Source organism: Mandrillus leucophaeus, unplaced genomic scaffold (genome assembly GCF_000951045.1).
Source record: "Mandrillus leucophaeus isolate KB7577 unplaced genomic scaffold, Mleu.le_1.0 Scaffold940, whole genome shotgun sequence".
Classification (NCBI taxonomy): Eukaryota; Metazoa; Chordata; class Mammalia; order Primates; family Cercopithecidae; genus Mandrillus; species Mandrillus leucophaeus.
The window spans coordinates 283,768-305,501 of NW_012110253.1; the positions used below are offsets into that span (position 1 = coordinate 283,768).

General features: G+C 36.7%; 1 protein-coding gene across 3 annotated transcripts in view; it reads left to right on the forward strand.

Annotated features, from left to right (window-relative positions):
• SNX7 (sorting nexin 7) overlaps positions 1-21,734 on the forward strand; it is a 117,066-nt gene that overhangs the window by 10,858 nt on the left and 84,474 nt on the right. For all 3 annotated transcript variants that reach the window (XM_011970311.1, XM_011970312.1, XM_011970314.1), the window contains exon 2: positions 15,718-15,900. In XM_011970311.1, the coding sequence (XP_011825701.1) occupies positions 15,718-15,900 (183 nt within the window). The remainder of the gene's footprint in view (positions 1-15,717; positions 15,901-21,734) is intronic.

Sequence of the window (21,734 nt, forward strand, 5' to 3'; positions counted from 1 at the left end):
GGAACAATCAGACCACCTCTAACAATGGTTTTGTGGCAAAGTTATAGGCAAATGGCATCTTGGACCTTTCTGAATAAATAAAACCAAATTTTTAAAATAGAGTATTAAATACAAGAAATAAAGTTTTCTACTAAGAAATTATTCAAGTGTAATCAAGATTAATGGAGCTGCATTAGATATAATTAATCACCACCAATTGGTTAATGCTCATGAAGAGTCTGAATAAGACCATACCGATGCTTAACAATCTCTAGTTGTGCAACAAATGTTTTACTTTGGAATTTTCAGGTGTAACATTCATTTATCATAGAGAGCTCCTCCCTTTTTAAAAGACGATTAGATAAAATATATGAATACTTGAATTCTGACACAGCAAATGGGAAAATGAGCTTTGCTGGTCATTCCTTCATCATAGTCTGTGTTCCAGCCATATGTCTCCTTTCTGTTCCTCAAATATTCTTCCTGCCTTAGACCTCACTGATCGGTCCGACTGCAATCCTGCTCTCCAAGTGTTTTGTATAGCTGACTCCTTTTCATGTTACCTCCTCAAAGAAGCTTTCCCTGACAGCTCTATGGAAAACATTCTTCCTGCTCCCTGCAGCCCCTTTATCCAACAACCTGCTCCATTTTCTCCTAACACTTACTCTTCTTATCTGAAATTATCTTACTTATCTATATATTTATTTGCTCATTATATGTACCCTCCCCTTCCCTCTCAAATAGAGTATAAGCTTCATGAGAGCAGGAACGCTACCAGTCTTGGCCACTATTGTATCCCCAGCCCAGTGCCTGACACTTGGGTGACATCCAGTGAACACTTGTTAAATGAAATCAAAATACCATACTGAGTGCTTTTTGTGTGCTTATGGATGGTGAGGGTGGTTGAGTTTTGCTATAAATTAAGAGATGAGTGACTTGGGGAGAATGATTATCATTCCTATACCACAAATTTATTCAACTGTAAAATATGGACAGTGATAATTATACTTCCATCAAATTGTTGAGAGGATTAAATGAAATAATGTATGTATATGTTGCTAAGGCACATAGTCTCTGGCACTTAGAAAGTGCTCAGTATTTACTATTATGGTATATAAGATTAATATTTTGTTTTTGACTTGTGTAAGCAGCCACTTTGAATTTGTAGTGAGATCTTCAGAGGATCACAAAAACATACTGGTTTCTATCTTTGAGGAACCTATACTCATGTAAGGGAAAATATTGTAGCAATAAATTGATAATCTGGATAGGGCTATATGTACATCTACTTAGTTAAGTATGGAAAGTTTGGAAAAATTTTCTATGGATATAAAGGCTCCATGGAGATAAAACTTAGGAGGGTAGGGTACTTTTAATTTGAAATAATTAGAGCACATGTTTTTAAATTTCCAGAATTTTGGTATCACTTTCAACAGTATTGTTTGTTAAGTGATACAATATGTGCGTAATTCCCTCTTGGAATGAGTCCTTACATGTAATATCTGCCAGGCAATTTAGAATTTCTGGGAGATTAGAATGTTTGGTGAATCTGTTTTAATCACCGACTGGTTTTCCCGATATATGTATAAGCATATATTGTCTCTTGAGAAATGCTCTGTCAATTTGTTGGTGGAGTTAGATATCTAGGCCCTTACATATAGGAGAATATCTGTAAAGACAACACTTTGGTTTAGAGAATAGTTGTGGTTTACGGTAAGACAGGATCCATTTTTGCCATGCCTATTTAGGGCACACTCAGCTGATTGTGCTCCTTAAAACCATTTTGATTACATTCCTGAGTTGGGTCTGCAGTGTTATCTGTCTGTAGGACATATATTAAACCTCTTCAGAAGTTCTGGTTAGAGTAATTGTTTTCCCTGGTTTGTTTTGCTTCCAGTTAGTCATCACTGAAACATAGTTGGGTAGTTGGCTGATACTGTGTTTTATGTGCGTATCTATTACCCCAAGCTTGCTTTAAGGCCATTTCGGTTGACCTTTTACCGTTTGTAGATTTTGCATTCATGGCTTTAAAATATTTTTGACATGCAATAATATGACATACCGCTGAGGCACACATGCGAACTGCACCAGTGTGCTGGAGGATGTGCTTAGTTGGGGAGCCTTGCCTACCTTTCAGCCTTAGTATTTTAGTTGTTGTTGATTTGTTCTTGCTTATATATGGAGTTGTCTTTATTGTGGTGATTAAAAACATTGATTTGTGAGTGTATATGTCTGAGTGTAAAAAATGTCCCTAGCAGAAAGGGAAATGCTACAAATCTGGAACTTACCTCTGCCTACCTACCACTTGTCAAGAGAATTTTTTTTTATTTCTAAGTTTCTTTAGAAAACTGAAAAGAGGCTGGGTATGGTGGCTCACTCCTATAATATCAGCACTTTGGGAGGCTGAGGTAGGAGGACTGCTTGACGTCAGGAGTTTAAGACAAGTCTGGGCAACATGGTGAGACCCTGTCTCTACAAAAAAATTTAAATAAATAGTCAGGTATGGTGGCTCCTGCCTATAGTCCTAGGTAATTGGAAGGCTGAAGAAGAAGGATCTCTTGAGCCCAAGAATTTGAGGTTACAATAAACTGTGATTGCGCCACTACACTCTAGCTTGGACAAAAGAGCAAGACCCTGTCTCTGAAACAAAAAAAAAATTAAAAAAAAACTGTGGAAAGACACTATATACTTATCCTACTCAAACATACCTTTTGAAAACTTAAAATGATTTTTTATGTAATATTTTGATACATATGAAACAATATACATATTTATAAAATATCTGTTTATATTATATAGCTGTCTATATAATATCTATAGTGTAAAGCCAGAACAAGCAACAGCTTGTGGGCCAAATCTGGTTGACCTTTTATAAATAAAGTTTTATTGGGACACAGTCACACCTATTTATTTGTGTATTGTCTATGACAGCTTTTACACTACAGTGGCCAAGATGAGAAGTTGTGACAGAAACCAGATGGCCTATAAAGCCCCAAATATTTACCATCTGGCCCTTTACAGAAAATTTTTGCAGATTCTTGGTAATAGAACGATAAAATTTGCATCCATGTTCCACTCCTCAGTTTAAGAAATAAAACATTAAAAAATTTTGACATCCCTGTGTTCCCCTCCGTAGATTATCCTTCTCCTATGAAAAAGAAATGGATAATCTGAATTTTATGTTTGTCATTTGTTTGGTTTTTATGGAAGTTTATATAGGTATCTTGAAATAATATATTTTAAAGATTTACTGATTTGGGAGCCTTGAATGTTTTAGGGCTTTAAAAAATGATACCATCCTGTGCAAATTCTCCTATAATTTGCTTTTTTTCTCCTAATACTTAGTTTATGAGAATTGGCCATATTGCTGTATGAAGTTGTAGTTTATTTTCATTGCTCTGTAGTATGTACACCCTTATATGCCTATTTCACTATTTATTCATTTTTCTGTTTCTAGTGTTTTCCTAATTTCCAGCACTGCTTCCTTGAATACACTTGTACTTCCTCACGTTCTCTATGCTACAGAGCTGTATACTGACTACGTACATTTACTTATTCTTGCTTTAGATTTTTATTTAGCTTCATGGGAAATTGAAAAAAAGTGAATTCAGTGATGAGTCCCAGGGACCCCTGTCATATTTTGATGTAAGATTTTGACCCCTGTCATACTTGAGCTTATTGGCCGTTAGCTCAAATCCTGCTTCTTTCACTTAATAGCAGTTACTATTTGAACAAGTAATTTAATCTGAAAATAAGAGGAGAAAGAGCACCTACCAATAGTATTTCTGTCTTTCTAACAAGGGGGAAAAATATACTCTGCAGGAGTGTGGTAAGGTTTACATAAGATAATTCATATAAACCCTTCAAGCAGACATTGTGTACCACACATTTATTATCTTTTTATCCTCTTAGTCCTCTGTGATCTAAGGTGAGCTGTGACCTCTCTAAGAAGTTGAAAGTAAGAAAACTGAACCTCAGAAAAGTTACTTGACCAAGTTCACTCAGCTGGTACATGTGTAAACTTGGATTAACTTTAGCACTGCGTATGTACAGAGACTTTTTCTCTTATTATACCACTCTTATTTTTTTCTGCCAGAAGGGAAAATTATGTTAAATAAAATTATGTGTAAAATTTCTAAGGTCAGTCTATAGCTCTGTAGTATATAAAACTTGAGGAAGTACAAGCATATTCAAGGCAGCACCATTACAAAGTAGAAAAACTAGAGACACAAGATTGGATAAATAAATTGTGATATATGTATGTAAGGGTATATATACTATGTAGTGATGGAAATCATGTCAAACAAGATTAGAGTGTTGTATGCCCCTTTATAGAATATGACAGAGGCTGGCTTTTCCCCCAGTCACATTTTCAACAGTGTTCCACAGAAAGCCTTTCTCATTTTTATTATTATTATAAGCAGGCGGATTGGAAGGATTTGTAAACCAAAACACAGCTGGCAAGTCTAAATTTAGGCCTATCAAGATGAGTGTCCTTCTTAACAACATGGTTTCTCAAACTCCTTCCACCTTAAGTTGCTTTTTTACCAGATGTCTCTTGGGTGTGCGTGTTTCTTGTGCATCAGCAATTTTATTTGCATGGCCTTTTCATGCCAGTATTCTGATTTATTACACTTCTCACATGGATTTTTTTCCCTGTGACTTGTAAAAAGAAGATAGCTGTTTGTGCACAGATGGTGGGTGTGATTTAGTATTATCAGAGTAATTCACGTTACATTTATGAGACATTCCTGAGTAGCATTTCAATGAGGGACATTAAAGAAGGACACCTCTTAAAGAGGTCATATCTCACCTTTTAACCTATTTCTATTGCTATTTATCACCTCAGCACTCAAATATTGACAAACCATCATTTATTTTAAATTTCAGCTATCTAATTTATTTATTTCAGTGGTAGAATGTTGGAACCATCTAACTGCATTAAAGGAGAGTGGAAAAAAGCATTCCCAGAAATTCCTGGAGTTGACTACTAACCTGTTAAAAAGAATGGAGCAAGGTTGAAATATCTTAATCACAATTTCTTCCTTTTAACTTTGCCTCCATCCCCAGATTTTTATTGTGTACCATTTTAAGTGCAGAAATGCTGTGTGAGATTGCCAGGGCTGCTGTAACAAAGTACCACAGACTGGGTGTCTTAAATAACAGAAATGTATTGACTCACAGTTCTGGAGGCCAGAAGTCTGAAATCAAGAAGTCAGCAGAGTTGGTTCCTTCTGAGGGCCGTGAGAGAGGGATCTGTTCCAGACTTCTCAACGTGGCTTATAGATCTGTGTTCTCCCAGTGTCTCCACACATCCTCTTCCCTCTGTCCATGTTTCTGTGTCTAGATTTACCCTTTTTATATAAAGATACCAGTCATAATTGGATTAGGGCCTATCCTAATGACCTCATTTTAACTTCATCAGGTCTGTAGGGACCCCAAGTCTAAATAAGGTCACACTCTGCGGTACTGGGGATTTGGGCTTCAGCATATGAATCTGGGTGAGGTAACAATTCGACCCATAACAGATGCTTATAATAAGCCTCGAGTAACAACAGAAAAACTTACACTTAATTTGTGATTTTTGCAATAAATTCTGTTATCATGCTAACACCATTCCAATCCATTTATTTCAGTTAAGTTATTTAAGTGGTTTTTCTGACAGTCAGCGGATGTATTGTTTTGGAGTATGGATAAAAGACCATGAATTCTTGCAACACAGCCTTTCTTCTCTATTAAACACTCAAATCTCAGCCTGAAACCATCCCAGGATTTTCTTGTGTGTGTGCATTTTCAGTGTTCTAGCTATAGGAGTAAATGTTAAGAAGTAGAGAGTTGTCACACAGATAATTTTTATTCTGCTGTAATCTGTTGAAGGAAAAAGCAAAAAGATATATTTTCATTGTTTAAATGACCCTAAGATAATGGTCTTATATCCAAATAGACAGACAGGGAGACACACATCCATTATTGGGGAGGTGAGACCTTTGTTTGGAAAGAACAAATTTTAATGATCCATTTCTCCTGAAACACATCAACCGCAAAAGGTTAAATGGAGTTCTTTTTGGTTAATTGCTTCTTTGGATCTTCCCAAACACTTATTTTCTTCAGTTATTCATGTCCAAATGTTAAGTCTTTTAAGTATTGTCAGTATATTTTCTTTCCTTTTTTTGAAGTGAATATAAAACACTTTAGATAGTCAGTTTTATTGAGGTTTTAAGAATGCTTTTGAGTGATTCATAGTAATTTAAATCCTTCCACTGAAATCTGGAATGTTGCTAAATTTCAGCCTGTAATTTTCTGCCTTTGCTAGATATCGAAGCATATTTTTATGACACCACACTATACTCATTGGTATTGTGAGCCTTTGTAAATTCATGCAGATCTTTCCCACTCTACAAAAGGATGCATTTCAAGCAGAAGAAATAGAATGCTAAATTATGTAGTAGGTAAAAGAAGTAGGCTGTGGTGAGTTGGAAGGGTGAGCAAAAAGAATGCCAAAGCACGTTTGCACGTAATGTCAGTAAAATACAAAGTACGTTTGCCCACCAAATTAAAATTTGTCAGCTTACAAAGTTGCTATTTATATGAAATGGTTTTTGAGAGAGATTTTTGTACATGCTGATTACACATTTATTTGGAAGCTCTAAATTCTGTTTTTAATGGCTGCTTAGTATTTCATTGTGTTAGCATCCCATTATTTAACTATGCAACCTTGTTAAGAAAAAAATCAAATATAATCCAAGTTATTCTGCCAAAACAGCCCTAGGCAACTGTTTTATCACTATGGTTCTTACTGTCTCTGAGCACATCATGTACAATGTTGACTCTAACAATTTTAACATTTTTTCTGGTTACAAAATATAACATATGTTTTAGAATATTTGGAAAATACAGAAAATCACATAGAAAAATATTAAACCCAACAGCAATCCCAACATCTGGAATAATTCCTGTTAGCTTTTTTTTTTAAATAGCTGCTAAGTTCCCTCTCTCCCTCCCTGCCCATCCCCCCAGTCATACTCATACACACACATTGGAATCTGGTTTTACACAAATTTGATATTTTGCCTTTTTTTTTTTTTCCTGAATAACATACTGTGAAAGTTTTTCCAAGTTATTGTATGGTCTTCTAAATCATCTTTAAGTCACTATATTGTATTCTATCGTATGGATAGAATTCATTATATCTGCTCATAGAGATATAAAATGATATATTTTACTAAATTTTTTTGCAAGACATCTATTGCTTCTATATTTTTGTATGTCTGATTCCTCCAACTGAAATTTGTCTTTTACTCCTTGCTTAATGCTTAAATGATCACAGATCTTTTTGTGAGAATAGGCTGAATCTTTGTAATCTTTATGACTATTGTTAATCTTCTTTCTTCAGTTAGCATGGCCTATGATAATATCTCTTCTATTATTACATTGAAGGATGACCTAAATGTTGCGTTATAGTTCACAGAGCTAAACTTTTTGTGGGAAGAGCCTTTAGAGCAGTGTTCTGAATATTACTGATGATTCAAAAGCATTTTTATTGATTTGGTTTGAGGAGAAAACAACTCCATATTATGATTTCATCTTTTTTTCCCAGTCATAGTTTCACAAAAAAGTATCTCTTCTTAAAACATCAGTACTTTATTAATGCATTTGGATCTGAGATATTTTGGAAATCATCAGGTCCAACTTTGTAATTTAACATAGAAAGGCCGAATTAGTGGTTCAGTGCCTGCTTAGTCAATGGCAGAGATAGGACTAGAAGCCATTTTTGGCCTCCTTTGTAATGATTTTTTTTTATTTTACTCAGTACTAGCTAACCTTGTTGCTAAGCTAAAATGGGCTTTCTTGCACATTTAGTATTCAAATACATCAGTTAACTTTATAGTCTTATGCATAACAACAGACAAAACTTTTGATTCCAACATCTGTATCGCTACTTTAGGGGAACAAATGTATCTAAAAGAAAAAGTATAGAGTTGGAGAATAAGTTCTTATTGCCACTGCAGAAATAACTCATTCTATTGAGAGTGTTAGCTTTATCTTTGCATGTGAAAGAACCGTTATTTGAATTTAAAGTTTACTGTAATTATCCTTATGTTTCAATTAATTTTATTTATAAAGAATAACATGTAGCCTTTCCTTTCCCATCTTTTTCTTTCTTTTATTTAGACAAAACTATTGAAGGTGACTGAGCAGATGACCAGTGGTGCCAGTTGAAATTGAAGCTGAGGAGGCATCCTGCTTGGTTGGGGTTGAGAATAAGGCTGCCTTGGCCTATGTGGTCAGAGCAGAGGAGGCAGCCAGTGTGGTTGGGAGATTGGTTATGTACAGGGGAATTGAGCCAATAAGTAAACATATTTGGGATAATAGGAGCCAGGCTTCTCACTGCCGGCAAAGAGTGTTATAAATATGGAAAAGGGAAAGGCTAGACAAGCCATGACATATCAAATTAGAAATAGAGGTATATAGGCCAGGCATGGTGACTCACACGTGTAATCCCAGCACTTTGGGAGGCCAAGGTGGGTGGATCATAAGGTCAGGAGTTCAAGACCAGCCTGGCCAAGATGGTGAAACCCCATCTCTACTAAAAATACAAAAATTAGCCAGACGTGGTGACGGGCGCCTGCAATCCCAGCTACTCAGGAGGCTGACACAGGAGAATTGCTTGAACCTGGGAGGCGGAGGTTGCAGTGAGCCAAGATCGCACCATTGCACTCCAGCCTGGGCGACAGAGTGAGACACCATCTCAAAAAAAAAAAAAAAAAAAAAAAAGAAATAGAGGTATATAAGTCTAATTTGTATACCCTTCGTATTTTATATCTAGCCATAGATCTAGAGCTGTATGAGTCTGTGTGTGTGTACGTGTATGTGTACGTGTGTGTGTGTTTGTGTGTGTGTGTGTTAGTCTATTCTTGCATTGCTATAAAGAAATACCTGAGGCTAGGTCATTTATAAAGAAGAGAGGTTCATTTTGGCTTATGATTCTGCATGCTGTACAGGAAGCATGGTGCTGGCAGCTACCTCTGGTGAGGGCTTTAGGCAGCTTATGATTGTAGTGAAAGGTGAAAGAGAGCCAGCATGTCCTGTGGCCAGAGAGGGAGCAAGAGAAAGATGAAGATCCAGGGTCTTTTAATAAACCAGATATTGCCAGAATTCATAGACTGAGAACTTACTCATTACCATGAGGATGGCTCCAAGCCATTCATGAGGGATTCACCCCAGTGATCCAAACACTTCCCACTAGGCCTCACTGCCATCATTGGGGGTCACATTTCAACATGAGATTTGGAGACGACAAACATCCAAACTATATCAGTGTATATATGTATGTGTATGTCTCATACATTTATTTCCTAGCACTAATATCTTGGTTTGTAAATACCAATCTTCTCAAAAACGAATCAGAGCTCTTCGGAGAAATGTCTGATTCCAGAGCTTGGGCAGGGAAAGAACAAAATATTATAAACTTGAAACATCTTGTTCTAAAAAGTAAAGTGCTCAAAGAATAATGAAGACATATCAAAAACATACTAGTGCAGCTTTAAGGGACTCCCACTTGTCAAACTTGGAACTGTTTAAACATCAAAATAAATTATGATGTTAATGAATTATATCCACTGAATAAAATAGGAATCTGTGAGTCTGTAGTCATATAATTAATTTGAGTCTATAGTCATATAATTAATTTAAACAAAATATTATACTCTTTAGTCTCCTTATTGGAAAACCTATTGATGGTATCAACGTTGAAAAATAAAAAATAGCACTATACATATATACACTGATACAGTTTGGAGTGAGAGAGAATGAATAAATGAATAATGAACACTCAGGAAAACAAAAACTGGGCTGGCACAGTGGCTCACACCTGCAATTCCAGCACTCTGGCAGGATTTATTAATCTGTTTTCACACTGCTGCTACAGACATAACTGAGACTGGGCAATTTATATAGGAGAAAGGGTTTAATGGACTTAAAATTCTGCATGGCTGGGGAAGCCTCAATCAGGGTGAAAGACAAGGAGGAGCAAGTCATGTCTTACATGGATGGCAGCAGGGCAAAAGAGCTTGTGCAGGGAAACTCACATTTTTAAAACCATCAGATCTCGTGAAACTTATTCATTATCATGATAACAGCATGTGAAGACGTGCCTCCATGATTCAATTACCTTCCACCAGGTTCCTCCCACAACACATGAGAATTGTGGGAGTTACAATTCAAGATGAGATTTGAGTGGGGACACAGCCAAACCATATCACTCCACCCCTGGTGCCTACCAAATCTCATGTCCTCACATTTCAAAAACAAACATGCCCTCCCAACAGTCCCCAAAGTCTCAACTCATTTCAGCATTAACTCAAAGTCCACAGTCCAAAGTCTCATCTGAGACAGGCAAGTCCCTTCTACCTATGAACTTAATATCAAAAGGTTAGTCACTTCCTAGATACAATGGAGGTATAGGCATTGGGTAAAGACACCCATTCCAAATGGGAGAAATTGGCCAAAACAAAGGGGTTACAGGCCCATGCAAGTCTGACATCCAGTGGGGTAGTCAAATCTTAAAACTCCAAAATGATCTTCTTTGACTCCATGTCTCACATGAACGTCATGCCGATGTAAGAGGTGGGCTTCCCATGGTCTTGGGCAGCTCTTCCACTGTGCCTTTGCACGGCATAGTCCCATCTTTCTGCTTTCATGGGCTGGCATTGAGTGTCTGTGGCTTTTCCAGGGGCAGAGTGCAAGCTGTCAGTGGATCTACCATTCTGGGGCCTGGAGGATGATGGCCCTCTTCTCACAACTCCACTAGGTGGTGCTCCAGTTGGGACTCTGTGTGGGGGCTCTCACCCCACATTTCCCTTTTGTACTGTCCTAGAAGAGGTTCTCCAGGAGAGCTCCATCCCTACAGCAAACTTCTGCCTGGACATACAGGCATTTCCATACATCCTCCGAAATCTGGGTGGAGGTTCCTAAACCCTAATTCTTGACTTCCATGCATTGTCTGTCCCAATACCACGTGGAAGCTGCCAAGGCTTGAGGCTTGCACTCCCTGAAGCCATGACCTGAGCTCTATGTTAGCCCCTTTCAGGCATAGCTGAAGCAGCTGGAGCAGCTGGGACACAGGGCACCAAGTCTCTAGGCTGCACACACTATGGGGACCCTGGCCCAGCCCACAAAACCACTTTTTTCTTGTAGGCCTCTGGGTCTATGATGGGAGGGGCTGCCATGAAGACCTCTGGCATGCCCTGGAGAGATTTTCCTCACTGTCTTGGGGATTAACATTTGGTTCCTTGTTATTTATGCAAATTTCTGCAGCTGGCTTGAATTTCTCCTCAGAAAGTGGGATTTTCTTTTCAATCGCTTTGTCAGGCTGCAAATGTTCTGGACTTTTGTGCTCTGCTTCCCTTGTAAAACTGAATGCCTTTAACAGCACCCAAGTCACCTCTCGAATGCTTTGTTGCTCAGAAATTTCATCCACCAGATACCCTAAATCATCTCTCTCAAGTTTAAAGTTCCAGAAATCTCTAGGGTAGGGGCAAAATGCCACCAGTCTCTTTGCTAAAACGTAACAAGAGTCACCTTTGCTCCAGTTCCCAAGAAGTTCCTCATCTCCATCTGTGATCACCTCGGCCTGGGTTTCATTGTCCATGTCATTATCAGCATTTTAGTCAAAGTCATTGAACAAGTCTCTAGGAAGTTCCAAACTCTCCCACGTTTTCCTGTCTTCATCTGAGTCCTCCAAACTGTTCCAACCTCTACCTGTTGTCCAATTCCAAAGTTGCTTCCACATTTTCAGATATCTTTTCAGCAGTACCCCACTCTCAGTACCGATTTACTGTGTTAGTCCATTTTCATGCTGCTGATAAAGACATACCTGAGACCGGGCAATTTATATAGGAAAAAGGGTTTAGTGACTTACAATTCCATGTGGCTGGGGAAGCATCACAATCATGGTGGAAAGCAAAGAGGAGCAAGTCACATCTTACATGGATGGCAGCAGCCAAAAAGAAGTTGTGAAGGGAAACTTCCATTTTCAAAACCATCAGCTCTCATGAGACTTATTCACTATCAGGAGAACAGCACGGGAAAGACCCGCCACCATGATTCAATTATCTCCCACCAGTTTCCTCCCATGACACATGAGAATTGTGGGAGTTACAATTCAAGATAAGATTTGGGTAGGGACACAGCCAAACCTTGTCGCAGGCCAAGGCAGGAGGAGTGTTTGAAGCCAGGAGTTTGAGACCAGCCAGGGCAACATAGCAAGACCTTATCACTGTAAGATATTTTTTAAAGCAGTAGAAGAATGAAAATGTAATCATAATTCACTATATGGCTTGGCTCTGGATAAAAATAATTTTTTTCTTAAACCTGGATCTATCTTAAAATGGCGATAAATTAAGATGATGGGAGAGAGAAAAACATATGTATGTATTTGAGAAAAGGAAACATTGCCTATAAAATAGCTTCAGATAGGTCTATAGCGTAATAGAAAGTAAAAGATGAGAAATGGTTCCAGATTGAAGGAGACCAGAGATATAGCAGTTAAATGTAACAGATGAACCTGGATTTAGTTCTGTACCAGAGAGGAAGAACATTTTCTTTTTAGGATGTTTTTGGGACACAGAAATTCAAAAGGATCTGTGGATTAGACTGTTGTATTATGTCAGTGCTAATTTCCTGATTCAAATAGCTGTATCGGTACTATGGTTATATAGAAGAGTTCTTGTTTTCTGAAAATACACACAGACCTATTTAGGAATAATGGGGCAACATGTTTCCGGCTTACTCTCAATAAGTAAAAGTTTTCTCATCCCTCCTTTTCTCTGTTTTGCTTTCTCTCTCCTTAACTTTCTTGTACCAATTATAATTTATCTGCAGATCTAACATAGGCATGCTTCCTGTCAGATTTATGTCATTATTCTATCAGTTTCCTTTTCTTCCTTTTTTGTCCTCCTTTCACTTCCTTTTTTCATTCCCTTTCCTGTTTTTCTCTCTCTCTTTCTCTTTTTCCTTTCCTCCTTTGCTTACTCCCCTTTCTTGTTCTGTTTTCCACCATCCCCTTTTCCTTCTTTCCTCGCTTCCTTTATTCTTTCTCCCTGTCATCTCCTTGACACCCTGTATATTTATTTTCCTGGTCCAGTGTATATGGGCTGTTCTCTAGGTTTGCTGCAAAACTGTTAACCTAGAACATTATCTTCTGGGATATTTCCTTTACTTTGATCTTCTGTTGTAACTCTTGTTTTTAGATTCTGTATCTTCTTTCCTGGCATATTCCCTTATTTTGGAGAAGTCAAGAAGCTTCCAGAGAATAGGTACATGGGAAGTTTTTTGAAATCTTCTATGTCTGAAATGGCTTTACTTTACCTGTATATTTGAATGACAATTGTCTGGGTATGTATAATTCTAGGTGGAAAATACTTCTCTCTCAAAATTTTGAAGACATTAGTTTATTATGTAGTTTCCAGCATCACCATTTAAGAACTCTGATGCCATTCTGATTTCCAAGATTCCTCCTTTATTTTACTTATATTCTTTCTTAAATCTTTCAGGAATTTAAAAATCTCTAGTTTATGAAATGTCATGGTGATGGATGCTTGTAGGAGTACTGCCTACCCAACCAGTGTCCTGTTCATTTTGGGGAGACCTCACAGGCCCTATCAACCTGGAAATACTTTATGTCAAGGATATTTTTCTTTTTCATTTTCTGGAATTCCTTTTATTCAGGCACTGCCTGCCTGAATCCTTTCATTTTAAAAAATTTTCTCATTTTCCATCTCTTGTTCTTTTGGTTCACATAGTGGGACAGTTCTTGAGCTCTGATTTTCAAACCTTCTGTTGCGTTTTTATATTGTTATCATATTTTAATTTTCATGAGTCTCTTTTTTGGTTGGTGTTGTTGCTGTTCTCTGTTTTTTTAAAAACAGCATGCTTTCTCATTCATGGATTTAATATTTTCTGTTATCTTTCTGGTGATTTCATGGTTTTTAAAAAGTGTTTATGCTCTGTTCTTTCTGCTTCCTTTAATCTTCTGTTTTAGTTTGTTTGTGACTTTATTTCACATCAGAGCCTTCCTTCATGTTCAGATGTTTAGTAGTTCCTACACCAAATAATAAAAAGCAGAGTAGACATTCTGCATGCGCGGTAGGGGTTTCAATGTAGGGTGGTTATACAGAGACCTGGCTAATTCATTAGGGGGCTACAACTGTCAGTTTTTCCTCCAATATCAGCTAAGAGAGGAAACTTCCAACTATGGTGGGTGCTGTGTTATGAGTATTTGTGTCCACCCAGAATTCATACTCAGAAATTCTAACTGCCAAGGCGATGATAGTAGAAGGTGGAGTCTTTGGGAGGTGATTAGATCATGAGGGTGGAGCTCTCATGATTAGGGTTGATGCCCTTATAAAAGACCCCAGAGGGACCCTCACCCCTTTTACCACGGGAGATTGTAGTGAAAGGAAGCTGTTCTGTAAAGTGGGCCCTCACCAGATGCTGAATCTGCTGACATCTTGATCTTGGGCTTCCTAGTTCAGAACTGTGGGAAATAAATTTCTGTTGTTTGTAAGCCTAGTTTATTGTATTTTTCTTTAATAACAGCCTGAATGGATTATGATGGGGTGGGGATTGCACCTTCCTGCCAATGTTCTTGGGACCCGGTGAACAGGGTTGCGTGTCTTTGGGTCTGGTATGCAGGACTTTCACTTGATAGCTGGCTTTTCATAGGACCTCTCCCCCTATCCTACTGGATGCCCTCGAGTTCAGACCTTTCAGAAAGTAAACTTCCAGTGTTCTGCCAAATTGGGGTGGGAAAGTTACCTGATTGCCTAGGGTAGGTGAGGGAATCTGAGGTTCTAGCTCTTTTTTGTTTTATTAGATCTTCTTAATAACCAATCATCTGGTTTTTGCTCTGCCACAACCTTTATGTCTACAGGTTCTTGGTGCCTCCAATTCTTGAACCTTCCTGGCATTCTACATCATAAATATCCTTGCTTCTAGTTTACTCTTCTCTTCAGTATTACTTTCCAGTTTTCTCTGCTCTGCTATTTAAAGTTACTGCTTGATGATCAGTTCTCCAGTTTCCAAAAAGTAGTTGGCACCTTTCATTTACGTAGTTTTTGCTTCTTATCCTCACCTGAGTCTGTTAGTGCTACTGTGACAAAGTATCTGAGACTGGGTAATTTATAAATAATAGAAATTGATTTCTCACAATTCTGGAGGCTGGGAAGTTCAAGATCAAAGTGCTGGCACTTTTGGCGTCTGGTGAGGGATTCTCTCAGTTTCCAAGATGGTATCTTTTTGTTGTGTCCTCACATGGAAGAAGGTGAAAGGGCAAGAAAGGCACTAGCTTGTTCCCTACAGCCCTCTTATAAGGTGGCTAGTACCATTCATGAGGGCTCTACCCTTATGACTTAATCACCTTTAAAGGTTCCACTTCTTAATACTGTTGCATTGGGGATTAAGTTTCAACATGACATTTGGAGGGAACAGAACCATTCAAACCATAGCAATCCTTGAGGCTTTGTACTTTTCATTTGTTTGTTTGTTTCTTTACTGTCATCTTTTGGATGGGATTTTTAAGAGGAAATAGGTAAAAATACATGTTCAATATGCCACATTTAACTAAAAGCCCAGTAATCCTTTTTGTTCCTGATATATTTCATTAATATTGATAGCATCTAGAAATGGAAGAGTTTAATTTTTCTATTGATATTAATTTTTGAATGTTTTATTTCTTAGGATGCCTCATTGATGGACATGAACTCCTTCAGCCCTATGATGCCAACGTCCCCTTTATCAATGATAAACCAAATCAAGTTTGAGGATGAACCAGATTTAAAGGATCTCTTCATCACAGTTGATGAACCTGAAAGTCACGTTACTACAATAGAAACTTTCATTACCTATAGGATTATTACTAAGGTAAACGTTAGATGAATATTTTCTTGAATTTAGCTGCTTTTTTTGAAGCTTTGGAAGTAAGTACCTCTTGTTCATTATGATTCTCAACATTCCAGGATCTTAGCTGAATTGACTTTTAGTTTTTCAAACCTTTTGGCTAACACATTGCTTCTTATCTGCCCTTCACTTGTTCTGTATCAAGTCAGTGAAATTCAAATTGACTTGAGGAAGTCACTGATTTTATAGCAGCTATACTTCTTAGAATAAGAACATCTAGGTTTTTAGTTTAAAAAAATTATTAAGAAATACCTTTGGAAAAGATGGGCCTCAAGTTGTTAATAAAAAAAGAAAATAGTTAAACAGTTTGCAATATTATGTATTCAGATTTCTTTGGAACATTATAAAATATAGTATCATTTGTTTTTCAAAGTGGGGCAAGTGGCCACTTTGTCTCATGTATGAGATACTGTTAAGTGTGCAGTAATTCAAGGGCAAAGTAGATCTAGAACACAGAGCTCTTTAATCACAGGGCAAAGCACTGCAAAGGCAGTTTACCTCAGGCACAATTAAGCAATCACCTAGTATAATCTGTATTTTAAGTCATTTATTTAATAGCATTTTAAAATAATTCTCTTTATAGTATTTTGTTTATGAAGCCTCACCCTAGACTTTTATACTTCATGTATGTAAAAGTACGTCTCTTTTTTTTGCTGAAAAAGTTCTGAACTATATTCCTATAATCACTTCTTCCAATGAAACTGCCACACTGCTATTAGTTATGTTTGCTAATTTCTTCACTTGAATTCTTAAAATCCCTTCTTGCCCCTTATTTCAGTCAGAACGAAGTGCAGACTTTCTTGTATGACATATAAAGGGGCTTCTCAGTCTGGTGCCAACTTGCCAGAGAAGACTTATTTCTTACACCTCACATTCAGTACCCTTGCTCTCCACTCATGTAGAGCTGCTTCTGTTTTCTGAATATTTAGGGGATCTCTTGCTCTCATCACTTTGCATATAGTTTTCCTTCTGTTTGCTATGTCCATCCCCTTCTTAGACAGAAGAAGTCATACTTAGTTTTCAATATACAACTCAAAATGTTAGATGCCTGTGAAGGCTTCTCTAGTTGTTACTGTCCCGTGGCTGAAATAGTTATTCTTCGTCTGTTTTCTTATGCTATTCTATCGAACTCTTAAGAAATGTGAAACGTTAGAGTCAATATGGCAAAACATCAAAAGCTTATATTTAATCCAACTAAGCTGTCTTTTTAAATCGATAAACATGAGATAATAGAACTCACTTCTGTAGGGTTGCAGTAGAATAAGGAATCAATGGAAACCCCACTTAGTAAAATGCCTAACACATGATACGTGTTCAGTAGTTGCCATCTACCTGTATGGGAATAGTTGCCATCTACCTGTAATTGCCATCTACCTGTATGGGAATAGATGCTTATTTGTATTTATTCTCAGTGAGTTTGTGAGTTTCTCAAGGAAGGTAACTATATTTTAAGTTATCCGTAATTCCAAACATAAATCTTAGGACATGATAAGTAAACTATTTATTTTGTTGATGAATGAGTGAAGGAATTATCTTAGCTATATCAAGATGTGGTAGAGCAAGACAACATGGAGTTGAATCTTGATTTCTCACCTTCCTTGCTATGTGACTTGAACAATTTAACCTCTCTATATTAGTTTTCTTGTGTGTAAATAGGACAACAGTACTAACCTCATAAGGTCTTTATGAAAATTGAATGTTCATATAGGCATACTGCTAGAATAGAGCCAGATTTCTCCTATTACTACTGTTATAATTATCTATTGTCATTATCCATCCTAGCAAATAATTTGTGAAACTGAATTATTTTTCCATCATTCGCATCTCTCAGAAAGACACTCTTTCTAATGTCACCTTATGAGTTTAATTTAATTCATACTGTTCCTCTGAGTTTTCCTATTTACGACATACTTTAAATGGACTGGTCTTATAGAAGTAGTAATAGTAGTAGTAATAATAATATTAAAGTGTATAAACTAGGAAACATTTACTGTGTGATTGCTTTGTGCCAGGTAATATTCTAACCAGTTGCTACATGTTAATTCATTTAGGCGCACAGTAATCCTCAAACATAGATACTATGATTTACCTCCATTTCATGCATGAGGACACTGAAGCTTAGTGGCTTGTTAAAGGTTACACAGCATAGTAATTAGCTGAGCTGAGATTTAAATCCAAACAGTTTACTTTCATAGTATACATTTTTTCTATTATATTTTTGTGCATTTAGGTATGGATATGGTAAACTTTCAGTTTAACTATTATAAACTAACTTCCTTTGTTCTACTTCTCATTACTTTTACTATATCATAATATATGGACTATATCTATATATATAAAAATATATATTACAGATATAAATAGATAAATAGTACAGGTATATCATGTTATCAGATAGTCTTTTCTTATTCACTTATCGTTTACTTATTTATTCCAAAAGATTGTATTGAGTACCCTTTTTCTCCCAAGTATTGTGCTTATATATCAAGAATACATCAGTGATCAGGGTAGGTCTGACAAAAGGAACTTTCTGCCTTCCTGGTGTTTTCACTCTGAGGAAGGGGTGTTTGTGTATGATGATATTAAATAATTAATTTTATTCTGTGTTAGTTTGTTCTCATGTTGCTAATAAAGACATACCCAGTACTGGATAATTTGTAAAGGAGGAACATTTAATTGACTCAGTTCCACATGGCTGGAACTGGGGGCTCACAATCATGGCAGAAAGCAAGGGGGAAGCAAGACACATCTTACATGGCAGCAGGCAAGAGAGAGCTTGTGCAGGGGAACCCCCATTTATAAAACCATCAGATATCATGAGACTTATTCACTACCATGAGAACAGTATGGGGGAACTGCCCCTTTGATTCAGTTATCTTCACCTGGCCCCACCCTTGACGCATGGGGATTATTACAATTCAAGATGAGATTTGGTTGGGGACACAGCCAAACCACATCATATACTAAGTTATTTCTTTATAGTTATAAATATTTTGAAGGAAAAATATTGGATATTATGAGCATGGGATACACCATCTAATTTGGAGGTTGAAAGATGGCCTTCCTGGGAAAAATCTTAGTTTTATAAATATTTATATTCATGGACACTAAGGATTATAAGGGTAAATGAATATTGACACATGTAAACTGACAATCACCTATTTAGGAATACTTAAGAATGATCCCACTGTAAATGATTATATCAGGAAAACCACATTTCTGGCATCTGTTCTTTTTATGGGAAATTATCCTTTATTGTTTAGGTTAGCATATTTTAAGTGACTGTTCTAAAGAAGTATTTTCTCTTTTGGAGATCTAGAGATGTATGTTCTCTTAGTACATATAAGAGTAAGAATGAAGAGATTTAACAAGATACTTTCCTTCCACTTCCTGTTTGTGAAAACAAACCTATAAATGCCTGTCGTTGTACAGTTAGGAGTTAAGCTATATTCTTGATTGGCTGAACTGACTATTAGGTTTCATTTTCCCTCAGAAAAAGTTTTCTAAATTCTGAGTTTAGAGTAACTGTTCACACTTGACTGAAGGTTGGTATTTTTGGAATAAATGTATTTGGGGGTAGAGATCACAGGAGTTCATTAGTACTAAACTTCAAGTACCCAAGCTTTTATGGTCAAACATGAAAAATTGGCCAGCATTTACAATGTTGCTTCCATAGCAAACTGTATTCTATGTTAGAAGCATTATTTGTACTCCAAATGTACTGTATACAATACATGATATTTCTAAGTTGGATATATGTCATCAAACCCAGTTATTTCTACAGTTTGGAAGCTTTTGTGCATCTTTTTTTTTCTTTTCTTTTTTCAAGACAGAGTCTCGCTCTGTCACCCAGGGTAGAGTACAGTGGCATGATCTTGGTTCACTGCAACCTCTGCCTCCTGGGTTCAAGCAATTCTCCTGTCTCAGCCTCCTAAGTAGATGGGATTACAGGTACACACCACCATACCTGGCTAATTTTTGTACTTTTAGTAGAGACAGGTTTTCACCACGTTGGTCAGGCTGGTCTCGAACTCCTGACCTCGTGATCTGCCCGCCTCGGCCTCCCAAAATGCTGGGATTCCAGGCGTGAGCCACTGAGGCATCTTATAATGACCAAATTTGTCCACTTTAGAGGGGACAATGATTCTAATGCTTGCTGTAGGGAAATTAGTCTTGTTCCAAACTCTGCTGATAATGACTGTTTTCCTCATCATATTCCGACATCTGTATCTCTTATAACCCTTCAAGAGAAGAATGAAATCTTGCAATAGGAAGAAATAACATTCTTTTCGTTACTTACACTTATCATCTGTTTTATTCTTCTATTGCACTACATTAGAGAATTCCTTTGAGTCAATGATAGAGTGATGAGGATAGACTGAACCAATTATTTGACTTGATTTTATATCTTCTTGCTGGAATTGTTTACTTAAAATGTTGGATATTCTTGAAGACATATACAGCTCAATCTTATTTTAACTGCTGGTTTTTTTGTTTTGTTTTGTTTTGTTTTTTGAGTGCTTCATTGTTCGTTATGACAATGTATAGTCTTAGAAATTGGTAGTGGACCTGTACATATGTACCTGGTACAAGGAGGTGCTCAGTCATATTTTTTAATGAGTTACTCTAAACCATGTTTTGGCTGCATATGTATGTGTGTATGCATGTGTCTATTTGCTTATGGACATACACACACCAACCAGCCTCTATTATTAAACTGCTGGTACTTGATTTAGTTTTCGTGTTTTTACCATTTCCATTTCATGTACCATGTTGCATAATAGTTAAGATTTTATAGTGTTTTGTGAACATTTAGTTTCTCAGATTTCTGCATTTCATTTGCTCCCACTTTTTCCTATTATAAAGGGAATGTTGTACAAAGATACATTGTATGATATTCTGAACATTCGTTTTAAGAGAATAAACTTTGGAAAGTATAGCTTTCATGGACCTTATTTTATGACAATAAAGATTGCATCTTATGACTTGGACTGTTCAATTTTACAATTGTGTACATCTGTGTGGGTGATTGATATTTCTGGTGAGTGTGAAATATATATGCAGTGTGTCATTCCATGTTTACTTCTGCAGGAAAATCTCAACCTAAATATTACTGCATGTAATTTTTAATATGCAAAAATTCAGTTAAATAAGGTGTTGGTGTGAGTGACTGTTTTCTTATGAGAGGTGAGTATGCATTAGATAACCCATATTTTTTCTTTGACTTGGGACTCAGGCAATAGAAATGAGGTTGATATTGTACCCATGTTCTTCTTGTCATATGTGTTGGCATGGATTTTTGGTTTGTTGAGAACAGATATTTTAATGTATTTGCTTAATTTTTAGGAGTTTAGGCATATCACCCAAAATAAAATTCTTTGAGAAATGACAGGAAGATTTTCTTTTCACATCAAATGTCTATTAATTACTTCTTTTAAAACAGTGGTAAAATCACTCTAAAATGTTAGAATTTTCATATACCAAAAGCAAATCCTAGCACAGCAATTCATTTGAGCAAATTCCAAGAAAACATTTTTCTCAGTTACATTCAGGTTATTTTCCAAATTGCAAAAATAGGACTTTCCTCAAATTCTGAATTCTAATCATCTTGAGAAAAGAAATATATTTGAAACCTAAATTCAGAACACACTTGCTTGTTAGCGAGAAAGTCATGCCAAAGATAATAGTAGTTAAAATCTTGTGGAAGGCAGATGGTTGTTGTAAGACAGATTTTTCAGTTTGGATTTTAAATTTAAGTATGATATTTGCTTTCTTTCTGGAAATACCAGAAAGTTTGC